Here is a 12,379-nt window from a genome sequence, read left to right on the forward strand (position 1 = left end):
TATTGTAACTTTTTTTTAAAATTAAGTAATGTATATTTTGTATTTAATTTAATATTTCATTTTGCTATTTTAATATGTGAAAGTTAAAAAAAGAGTTAAATTAAAAACTAAATGAAAATGGGTTTTAAAAATGAAGTCCGGACACTAGTTCTTGCCACTGTAGGACTCTGGGCCAGACTAGGAAATGTTGTTGTGGCAAATGCTAATCCGACTACTATTTCGAGCTATTGTAGATGCTTTGAAAAAGAAATTAAGTATTTACACTGAGATAATCCAAAGTTGATTATTTATAATGGGATAGAAGGAATACATAATGTCTTGAAATATTGAATCACATAATTTAAAAATAGAGAATACACAACACACATAATCAGACTAAATGGATTCTTGTATATTGAGTATCCAATATCAAGGAAAATAAACAAAATTTATAGTTAAAGAAACTTAGCTCAGCCTGCCCACATTAGTGGTGGGCCTGGCTCAGCCGAGCCCCAAACTACTTGGGCCATGACATGGTGGGGCCTGGGCCGGGCTCCAATTTGACAACTTATAAGTGTATGTTCAAAATTTTTTCAAGGTATATTTAAATAATGCCAACTACAATTCATGGTGGGGCCTAGGCCGGACTACAATTCATGTCAACTACACACATATAATGTCAACTATAAGTTGTTGACATTTGATGTGCAGGCTATTGACATTTGATATGCAGGCTATTGACATTTGATATGTAGACTATGGACGATAATACCCACAAGTTGACATAATCTACTTGCAGTTGAAATTCCAAAAATGTTGTTGATGAGTGGCTGAAAATGCATCTCAATTCTCAATTAAGCTAAAATATCTCAACCTAACATACCCTAATGTGAAATAAGTAGTTGACTACTAAAATGAATAAGATAATGTTTTCTTTTAGTTTTTTTTCTTTTTCTTTTTCCTCCAATGTTTGTTTAGTCGATAGTTTTTAAGGAAAATTCATCTCCCTTCAGTGTTGGAATTATAAATGTATCTATGACTTTTGATAAAGTTGTCCACAAAAGCTACAAGAATAACAGCAGGCAAGATTACTAATAATGAATTAACCGGAACTTATTTAATATACTAGTATGAAATTCATTTTTGGACAGCCAAAAAAGGAATTAAAGAGAAAAAAAAGGACAGAGAGACATGATTAGTGAGCAGCAGCATCTTCTTCTTCACAGAATTTAATGTAGTCTTTAGATCCCATCAAGTTTGCAAGATCTGAAGGATTGCTTGGCTTTACCTTGATCATCCATCCCTCTTCATATGGACTTGTGTTAATCTTATCACAAAACACAACATAAATTAGCAAAGTTCTCTTTCTCGTGTTTACATTTTTTTAGCAAAAAATTATATTTTTATTTATCTTACTTTATTCTCTCTTGTTTTAGATTACTAAACATCTTTTTCTTAAATCATTTCCAGTGCACGTGTGATTAGACAATAGATTGACATCGAAAGAGTAATATTTTGTTGGTTGGATTAATGAATTACTATTACTTACCAATCCGGGAGAGTCGGCTAGCTTGGAGTTGATCTCGATCACCTCACCGGAGATGGGAGAGTTCACATCACTGGTGGCCTTCACACTCTCCACGGCTCCAAACCCGGTGCCTTGTTTCACTTCCTTCCCGGGCTCCGGCAGCTCCACGAACACAAGTTCTCCTAAATGATCCTGAATACATACAAATTTGGGCATTCTCAATTTTTTACTTTATAATATAACTGAGAAAAGAGAGGAGAAGCTCACCTGTGCATGGTCTGTGATTCCAATGGTGGCCACATGGCCATCATGCTTCACCCATTCATGCGAAGAAGCATACTTCAAATCATCCAAAACTGCAAAATCACCCACATATATGTTAAGTAGCATAGCATTCTTTCAAAATTTAAAATAAAAAAAGGGAAGATTTTGAAGGTCAAGTTGAAAAAAACCAGTTGAGAAGGCTCTAAAGGCAGGAGATTTTGAAGCACAAGTTGAGAGTCTCAGAGCATTTGCTGTAGAAGAAGCCCACATTCTTAGTGCCATTTTCTGTTATCTTCTTCAGCCCCTCTCCCTCTCTTTGTTTTTTGAGTGCAAAAAAAACACGAAAACAAAAAGGGTTTCAAGATAATAGTTTTTTCTCCCATCTATTATCTTTGATGAATGGTGGAAAATAAAAGCCTATCTTTGTAACTCAACACATTCTTTCACACCAGTTGCCTTTAAATTTAAAAAAAAGTCATAGATTTGCATTTTTTTTAAATTTCTTCTTTTTAATATATTACTCAATTTGAAAATGTAGAGGTTACTTGAAATGTGCATAGTTGATGTTTTCATTATGTTTGTATTCTACTATAGTATTACAAAATTTGTTGATTAGAAAATGGGTGGTGATGTTATTATCATCACACTAAACACATAGTACAATAATCTTTCATTATTTGTTTCCCTAATTCGAAATTATTTACAATGTTATTTTATTTGTTTGTGGGATGTGAAACACTTAGCTTAGTGATCGGTAATTAGTTAATCTATGATAATTACAATTCATAAATCGAATTTCGTTATGATTAATATGAATGGCCATCAAATATTTTGTACAGTATTCAATGTAATGAATTGTGGCCAGTAGCATTTGGCTAGGCTGTTCACACAGCATCTCTCCAATTTCAAAATTATTTGGTTTCTTCTTACGATCATTAGTACTAGTACTACTATATATATGAAGTTTAATAATTGGGTTGGTGTAAGACATTTATATCCGAACTGAGAATTGGCTCACTCCATATATGTTTGAATTATAATCCCTAAATTTCGAAAAAATATATGGAGGAACACTATTTTGTGTAAAAGATTCTTACAACAAAAGAATAATAATAAAAACTCCAAATATAATTTCAACAAAATAGTAATAATAAAAACTCCAAATATAATTTCAAAATTGTTAAGACTGTCGACTGTATAGTAGTTTGATATTGTAGTTAGATATTGACTGCTTTGGGTTATGACCGTACGGATTTGTTTTTGGATCACACTCACAAGTCTTCAAATTAATTGGAGTTGGATAACAATTACATACAACTTTCAACTTCCCTCCATTCTCTGATGTGGGATGGGTTTGAACCCAACGAACCTCCCCTTAAACCGAGATTACATTGGGAACACAGTCGACACGACATGGATCGTTCAAACCCTGGCCACTGAGTCATCCTGGGCCCAACTCTAACTTGAGTCCTTCAGGGCCCATCCTAACCGGGGCTTATCTAGGCCCGATCCAAAGTCACCAGGGCTTTGATACTACTGTTAGGACCTTCAACTGTATATTAATTTGATAATGTTTGTTTTGGGTCAAGCCCTCACGAATTTGTTTTTGGGTCACTCTTAAAAATGCCTCAATCTAATTGGGATTGAACACCAATTATATACATGTTTCAACTTCCCTTTATTGTCTGACGTAGGATGAGTTTGCATCCAACAAAAATCAATCCAAAGGATATGTCAATATAATTTGTAGCAACAACTGTTCTTGTTGGGGTATACTCCCTCCGTCCACGAAAAATAGGGCAGTTTCATTTTCTGCACTTGTTTTAAAAAAATGATAATGAATAGTTAAAGTGGATAGAAAGTAAAGTACGAGAGAGAATAATGTAGAGAAGTCTCTTGTCTATATTATTCTGTCTCTTACTTTTCTTTATATCAACTTTAACTATTTATTATCATTTTTCAAGCGAGTGGAGAAAATGAAAGTGCCATATTTTTCGTGGACGGAGAAAGTGTTTATTTTTGTTGTTCTTTTAATCGGTCAATACTTTTTTAGAGTATCTATAGTATAACCATTGGAAATGACTAATGAGATATTATAAAAACTTGAACATTGACAAATCAATACACATAAATTACATTTTAAAATTTGCTTAATCAATTCTATCAACTGTAAACTACTCTTTTTTTTATCAATTTGAAAGTAGACTTAATCTTGGTGTACAGAATTACAATTGAATAAAAATTAATTAGAACTAAAATTCAATAAAATTGAATTTGAGCGAATGAATTTTAAATTATTTCCAAATCATTTGATAAAATAAAATAAATTGATATATGAAATTTTGCACAAACACAATATACAATGTTCACATGTTACACACACAACATACTATAATGGACATACATACATGCATAGTACACACTGAGAATCAAATTTGTACTCCATTTGTTCCTTGTTAACAAATCATTTATTTTCAGCACAGAGTTTAACAATAATGTGATAAATGGATAGTGAAAAAGTAAGAAAAAATAAAGTAAGAGAGATGTAGAAAGAGTAAAAGTTAAATTAATTTTTGCCAACAATAGAAATGACTCAATTAACTTAAAACTTTCTGAATTAGAAAAATGACTATATTAACATGGAACAAATAGTACTTATATTATACCCACGCCATGTTATAAAGAAATTTATAATGTGAAATTAAGACGATGATTACAAAAGATGACAAAAGAGGAAATTATGTAGTGCTTGTAAAACTGATTTAGTCTCCAAGCAAATGTGATGGAGACACACCCAAGCTGATCTACAAAGACAAGAAGATGAATCCATTGATCATTCAAAGTGGGCCAATTACAAGAGCTAGAGCTAAGAAAATAAAGGAGCCCATGTTGCTTTTAGTTGCTGAAATAAAAGCCCAATTCCAAGACCATTCTACATTGGGCCAAGTGGTGAATATTATTCAAGTTAGTGGGCAGCCCAAGGCTTGAAGTTTGGAGTCACTACATATCACATTTTGGAGGCCAAAATTGATGATACATGATGCATTTTCTTCTAAGTTGGAGCAGCCAAAATTATGGGTCTATTTTAATTACATTTTATGTTAAATAAGTGACTTTAGATATCCTAGAGTTACACCAATGTGAGACTTTCAAGAGTCCATTCTAGCCTATAAATAGGCTTGTAAGCATGTCATTTGAAGAAACCATTGATCAAATACGACAATAGACTTTGTCTTGTGAGTTGAATTCTCATTGTAGAGTTTTTCACTTGTTTGTAACTTATCAAGATACTTTGAGCAAGTTCTTGTGGCGTTCAATCATACCGAGGTTCTTGGCTGATCATATAGTCAACGGGTCGAGTTTTTTCAAGCTCTGGAAGTGGATCAAACCAGATTATCAATCAAGGGAGTCCGCTGCCAAACCTTATACGTGGGGTTCTTGGATCAATATATCCAACGGGTCCTTCGTCGTATCCCAATCTATATCATTTGGTATCAAGAGCCAACTGGTATTGATCTATCCTTAGCTTTATCTTACATTGTTTATCTTTCATATCCTTGAAAAAAAAACTGAAAGAAAAGAAAAAAAAATAGAAAAAAAAGAAAAAAAAACGAAATGCATATTTCACCTCATATTTTCTTGACCATTTCCTTTCATCCTTCATTCAAGGGCTGAAGTTTGGTTGGTCGTTATTAGTTCTTGTTTGTTCTTTATTTGTTTTTTACTTGTGTTATCTTTGCAAAAGAGAAAGAGTGGTAAAAGGCTTGAGTGGTGAGATTATTTGAGGGGAGGTAAAAGCCAACGAGTGATATACACGAGTGTTTTGTGAGGTTTATTTTTGTGTGATACACGAGTGAACTGTGAGGATGGATTCTACTGATGAAAATCAAATTGATCCTACGTTGCAAGCCATGCAACAACATTTTAGAAGGCTTGGACGTGTTCTGGAAAGTGTTTCAGAGCGCTTGGAGAGGCTAGAACTTCAAGCAAATGCAAACAATAACGAGGAAGAAGAGAGTGGAGGAGAGGATAATGCTTCACATAGGCATCGAAATGAGAGGCATGGAAACGGTAGAAGAGGGCGTACAAATGAAATTGATGGTGATTTGAGAAGCATCAAACTGAAGATCCCAACATTCCAAGGAAGGAGTGACCCCGAAGCTTATTTGGAGTGGGAGAGAAAGGTGGATCTCATCTTTGAATGTCACGACTATTCCGAGGAGAAAAAGGTTAGGCTTGCTGCTATTGAATTCACTGACTATGCTATATTTTGGTGGGATCAATTGACAACTTATACAAGGAGATATGGAGGAAGACCAGTTACAATCTATGAAACAAGGTACTAAATCTGTTGATGAGTACTACAAAGAGATGGAGATTGCTATGATTAGGGCAAATGTTGAAGAAGATAGAGAAGCAACCATGGCTTGATTCTTATGTGTGCTGAATAGAGAGATTGCAAACATTGTGGAGCTTCAACACTATGTGGAGTTGGAGGACATGGTTCATATGGCCATGAAGGTGGATGGACAATTGAAGAAGAAGGGAACAATCCAAAAGAATTTTTCAACAAGTTCTCATTCTTCAAGGACAAAAGAGTGGACTTCATCCAAATCCAATTTTGGGCAGCTTCTAAACCCTAAAATGAAGCGTCGACATCCAAGTCTAAAAAATTTGAGAAGGGTAAAGGTATTTCTACTTCTACTTCTACTCGAAATAGAGATATCAAATGTTTTCGTTGTCAAGGTGTTGGACATATAGCATCTCAATGTCCAAACAAAAGGGTGATGATTTTGAAGCCAAATGGAGAGATAGAATCTGAAAGTGAACGTGAAGATGATGATGATGAAGAGGAGGAGGATAAGCAACTGGAGGAGATTGGACCAGAACATGGAGAACTTTTGGTGGTTCGAAGGGCTCTAAACATGCAAAACAGAAACGATGATCAACAAAGGGAGAACATCTTCCACACAAGGTGTTTGGTCCAAGGTAAACTTTGCATAATGATTATTGATGGTGGTAGTTGTGCAAATGTTGCAAGTTCTGAAATGGTGGAAAAGTTGAGCTTAACAACGGAAAAACATCCTAATCCGTACAAGCTACAATGGCTTAATAAATGTGGAGAAATTCGAGTGACTACGCGAGTTCTAATTTCGTTTTCAATTGGAAATTATAAAGATGATGTTCTTTGTGATGTTGTGCCAATGCATGCAAGTCACATTCTTTTGGGGAGGCCATGACAGTTTGATCGTAGGGTGATTTATGATGGATTTCACAACCACTACACCTTCAAGCACAACAACAAGTCTATTATGCTTGTCTCATTGACACCTCAACAAGTTCAAGAGGACCAACAGAAATTGTCACAAGCAAGGAGAGCTCGTGAGGTTGAGAGAAAAAAAAGTGAGGGCATTGAAAAAGAGTCGAGAGAAAAGTAAGAATGAGAGAAAAAAGGTGAGGGCATTGAAAAAGAGTCAGGTGAAAAGAGTCCGAATGAAAAAAAGAATTTGTATGTAGGAACAAAAGAAATAAAGAGTGCAATAGTTGAAAAAGAGAGTGTTTTCATCTTAGCGTACAAACAGTGTTTGTTTACCACTAACGAATTAACCACTTCTTTGCCAAGTACTTTTGTATCTCTTTTACAGGAATTCAAAGATATTTTTTTCAGTGGAAGAATTAAGTGGATTACCTTCATTAAGAGGTATTGAACACCAAATTGACCTTGTTCCCGGCGCAGTTCTACCAAACCGACCAGCCTATAGAGCCAATCCCGAAAAGACTAAGGAAATTCAAAGGCAAGTGCAAGAGTTGTTGGACAAAGGAAAAATCCGTGAGAGCATGAGTCCATGTGCTGTTCCGGTAATTGTTGTTTCTAAGAAAGATGGATCATGGAGGATGTGCATCGACTGCCGAGCAATCAACAAAATCACGGTAAAGTATCGCTATCCTATTCCTAGGCTAGATGATATGCTTGATGAATTGCATGGATCTGTTGTGTTTAGTAAGATCGATTTGAAAAGTGGTTACCATCAAATTCGAATTAGAGAAGGAGACGAATGTAAAACAGCCTTTAAAACAAAATTTGGTCTATATGAGTGGTTAGTAATGCTTTTTGGTTTAACTAATGCACCAAGTACTTTCATGAGATTGATGCACCATGTTTTGAGAAAATTCATTGGAAAATTTGTGGTTGTTTATTTTGATGATATTCTTGTCTATAGCAAAAATGTGGATGAACATCTTAACCATGTGCGTGCAGTTTTGGATACCTTACGAAAATAATCATTGTACGCAAATCTAAAAAAATGTTCTTTTTACATGGATAAAGTTGTTTTTCTGGGTTTTGTTATAAGTGCTAATGGGATTGAAATGGAAAAGGAGAAGGTGAAAGCTATTTTAGAATGACCAATTCCTCAAAATGTAGCACAAGTTAGAAGTTTTCATGGTCTTGCAAGTTTTTATAGGAGGTTTGTCAAGGATTTTAGTACAATTGCTGCACCTTCGAATGAAATTGTTAAAAAGGAAGTTTGTTTTTATTGGGGAGAAAAACAAGAGCATGCTTTTAATCTCCTTAAAGAAAAACTTACAACTGCACCAATTCTTTCTTTGCCTAACTTTGATAACATGTTTGAGCTTGAATGTGATGCATCTGGAGTAGGCATAGGAGCTGTTTTGTTGCAGGATGGAAAGCCAATCACTTACTTTAGCGAAAAGTTGAAAGGAGCTCAATTGAACTATCCAACGTATGACAAGGAGTTATATGCTTTGGTTAGAGCTTTGGAAACATGTCAGCATTACTTGTGGCCTAAAGAGTTTGTAATTCATACGGATCAAGAATCTCTCAAGTACTTGAAAGGTCAAGGTAAGCTTAGCAAGAGACATGTTAAGTGGGTGGAATTCATTGAATCATTTCCCTATGTAATCAAATACAAAAAGGGAAAAGAAAACATTGTGGCTGTTGCATTGTCTCGGAGGTACATTTTGATCACTACTTTGAGTTCTAAGTTGCTTGATTTTGAGTTGATTAAGGAAATGTATGATAATGACCCGGACTTTGCTTCTATCTATTTAGCTTGTGAGCATGCTGCATTTGACAAGTTCTATAGGCATGATGGCTATTTGTTTAGAGAAAATAAACTGTGCATTCCTAAAGGTTCTATGCGTGAAATGCTTGTGCGTGAAGCTCATGGTGGTGGTTTAATGGGGCATTTTGGAGTCCATAAGACAATGGATGTTTTGCATGAACATTTCTTTTGGCCTAAAATGCGTGTGGATGTTGAAAGAATTTGTAAAGGATGCATAACTTGCATGCAAGCCAAGTCGAAATCACACCCACATGGTTTGTACAAACCGTTACCAATTCCTAGTCCACCTTGAAAGGATATTTCAATGGACTTTGTCATTGGTTTGCCAAGAACAAAAAGAGGTAGAGATTCAGTTTTTGTGGTTGTTGATAGGTTTTCAAAAATGACACATTTTATTCCATGTCACAAAACTGATGATGCATCTCATATTGCTGATTTGTTCTTTAAAGAAATTGTCTGTTTGCATGGTGTTCCTAGATCAATTGTGAGTGATCGAGATGCTAAATTTGTGAGTCATTTTTGGCGTGTGTTGTGGAATAAGTTGGGAACTAAACTCTTGTTTTCTACTACTTGTCATCCACAAACTGATGGACAAACTGAAGTAGTTAATAGGACTTTGTCTCAATTACTACGGACTTTAGTTAAAAAGAACTTGAAAAGCTGGGAGGAATGCTTACCTTTTGATGAATTTGCTTATAATCGAAGTGTTCATTCTGCTACTAACTTTTCTCCATTTGAAATTGTGTATGGCTTTAATCCATTGAGTCCACTAGATTTGATTCCAATACCTATTGAAGAACGTGCAAGTCTTGATGGAAAAGCTAAGGCTGAAATGGTGAAAAGATTGCATGAAAGGGTAAGACTCAACATTGAAAAGAGGACAGAACAATATGCAAAGCAAGCCAACAAGGGTCTGAAACAAGTCATCTTTGAGCCGGGAGATTGGGTTTGGTTGCATATGAGAAATGAGAGATTTCCTTCGAAAAGAAAGTCCAAGTTGCAGCCAAGAGGAGATGGACCATTCCAAGTGATTGCAAAAATCAATGATAATGCTTACAAACTAGTCTTACCTGGTGAGTTTAATGTAAGTGCTACTTTCAATGTTTCTGATTTATCTCCTTATGTTAGTGAATTAGATTTGAGGACGAATCCTCTTGAAGAAGAGGGGAATGATGGAGACACACCCAAGCTGATCTACAAGGACAAGAAGATGGATCCATTGATCATTCAAAGTGGGCCAATTACAAGAGCTAGAACTAAGAAACTAAAGGAGTCCATGTTGCTTTTAGTTGCTGAAATAAAAGCCCAATTCCAAGACCATTCTACATTGGGCCAAGTGGTGAATATTATTCAAGTTAGTGGGCAGCCCAAGGCTTGAAGTTTGGAGTCACTACATATCACATTTTGGAGGCCAAAATTGATGATACATGATGCATTTTCTTCCAAGTTGGCGCAGCCAAAATTAAGGGTCTATTTGAGTTACATTTTATGTTAAATAAGTGACTTTAGATATCCTAGAGTTACACCAAAGGTTTAGGAGTTACTTTTCTTTTATTATGAGTCTTTTTAAGTGTCTTAAGTTGTACTAATGATGTGAGACTTTCAAGAGTCCATTCTAGCCTATAAATAGGCTTGTAAGCATGTCATTTGAAGACACCATTGATCAAATACGAAAATAGACTTTGTCTTTGTGAGTTGAATTCTCTTTGTAGAGTGTTTCACTGTTTGGAACTTATCAAGATACTTTGAGCAAGATCTTGTGGCGTTCAACCATACCGAGGTTCTTGGCTAATCATATAGCCAACGGGTCGAGGTTTCCTAAGCTCTGGAAGTGGATCAAACCAGATTATCAATCAAGGGAGTCCGCTGCCAAACCTTATACGTGGGGTTCTTGGATCAATATATCCAACGGGTCCTTCGTCGTGTCCCAATCTATATCAAAATGGGTCGAATACAAACTCTTATCTAGGGGTGGCAAATCGTGAGTGTCGGATCGTTATCGTATCGACACGATAACGACACGATACAATTACAACAAACACGAATACGACCTGTTAAGAAAACCCCAAATATGAACACGAACACGACCCGCTACCCTCAGACATGAACACGACACGAACTCATTAACGACACGAACCACTTCGGGTCAACACGACACAATAACAACACGTACATGAGATGACACGATATGACCCGATAACAACACGACCTGATAACGGTTAATCTCTTAAAAACATACAATTGCTAATTACAAAATCTGATCTTAACATAAAAACATCAATAATTTCTTAGTAACAAAATCCAACAAAAATCCAACAAAAATGAAAATAATAAGAATTAATAATATTATAATATTATTTCTTAACGGATAACACGAACCCGACACGAACATGACATGAAATTTTCGTGTCCTTAATGGGTCGACCCGATAAGGACACAAACCCAATAAGCTCTGGCTCAAACCCATTAATTTCGTGCCGGTTCGTGTCGTGTTATCGTATCGTGTCAAAAATTGCCAGCCCTACTCTTGTCTAAAACAAATTAACTCTATAAATAAAGACTAGACACTCGAATGCAAACAAACAAGATTATTAGTATCATTTTTCTAGAACAACTTAACTTTATGATCCAAACAAACAAGAGTATTAGTATCATTTTTTCTAGAACTTTTTCACTTACCCCAATAAGAACAAGAACCAAAAAAAATTTCTTTCACTTTTCCAACTTTATTATTGTTGGGGTGGAGCTAATGAATAGATGGAAAGCAAAGGACCAAGCTGAAAATATTGAGAGTGTATTTAAAGTTGGTTGAAACTAGCAATTGAAGGTTGAAACGGCTGATTCAGTTTCGGTTCAGCTCTAATTGAAGAATGAAAGGGGAGCAGTTCGTTCCCCATTCTTCTGTTTTGATTGAGAGTAAATAAGGCACCATCTTCGTGAGATTCACACCATCATTTTCAGCTGCGATTGTTGAGAGCCGAGTGTGAGTTTGAGTGTTCTTCATCATCTGGATTATTTTTTACTCTTGTAATATCTTGGTGTTATTGAATAAAGTTTTGGATAGTCTTCTCCGCGAATGTAGGTCTTACGATCGAACTACGTAATCCTTCTTCTTCTATACTTACGTTCTTGTTTTGTGGTCGTGCTTGATGTTGAATTGGTCACGCAATTCACAAATTGGCGTTGTGTATGAGAAGTTGACTGCAGCTATCGATTGCAATGTCTACTGCAATTTGAGATGTAGATGTTAACCTAGAAAGATGATTTTGGGCTTTGGAAGCTCTAAATGAAGGCGGTCATGATGCAGCAAGCGCTTTGGGAGATCTTGAGAGGGGGAAGTGATGCTAAGGCCGGGAAAGAGGATGAGAAAGCAGTTTTGAAGAATCATGAACTTGAAGATAAGCCCTATAGCACCTTGATCCTGAGCCTAAGTGACAGAGTCTTGAGAGAAGTCTCCACAGAATAAATTGCCGCAGAAGTTTGGGCCAAACTTGAGTCAATATACATGACTAAGTCACTAGCA

At 35.7% G+C, this 12,379-nt stretch overlaps 1 protein-coding gene across 1 annotated transcript; it reads right to left on the reverse strand.

The window, feature by feature from the left end:
* Window positions 1-1,071: 1,071 nt before the first annotated feature.
* LOC121780928 (glycine cleavage system H protein, mitochondrial-like) lies at window positions 1,072-2,153 on the reverse strand. The gene is made up of 4 exons (XM_042178585.1): window positions 1,960-2,153; window positions 1,775-1,863; window positions 1,529-1,699; window positions 1,072-1,306 (listed from the first exon to the last, which is right to left on the reverse strand). The coding sequence occupies exons 1-4, from the start codon at window positions 2,051-2,053 to the stop codon at window positions 1,175-1,177; spliced, it is 486 nt and encodes a 161-aa protein (XP_042034519.1). The 5' UTR covers window positions 2,054-2,153; the 3' UTR covers window positions 1,072-1,174.
* Window positions 2,154-12,379: the final 10,226 nt, after the last annotated feature.

The sequence above is a fragment of the Salvia splendens genome, chromosome 20 (assembly GCF_004379255.2).
Source record: "Salvia splendens isolate huo1 chromosome 20, SspV2, whole genome shotgun sequence".
Taxonomy (NCBI): Eukaryota; Viridiplantae; Streptophyta; class Magnoliopsida; order Lamiales; family Lamiaceae; genus Salvia; species Salvia splendens.

Excerpts from the sequence above, each read along its gene's own strand:
- LOC121780928 (XM_042178585.1), bottom strand. The coding sequence starts at position 2,053 with ATGGCACTAAGAATGTGGGCTTCTTCTACAGCAAATGCTCTGAGACTC. Across the intron at positions 1,864-1,959 it reads CTTTAGAGCCTTCTCAACTG|TTTTGGATGATTTGAAGTAT; the intron begins GTTTTTTTCAAC and ends GTGATTTTGCAG. Across the intron at positions 1,700-1,774 it reads GAATCACAGACCATGCACAG|GATCATTTAGGAGAACTTGT; the intron begins GTGAGCTTCTCC and ends GTATGTATTCAG.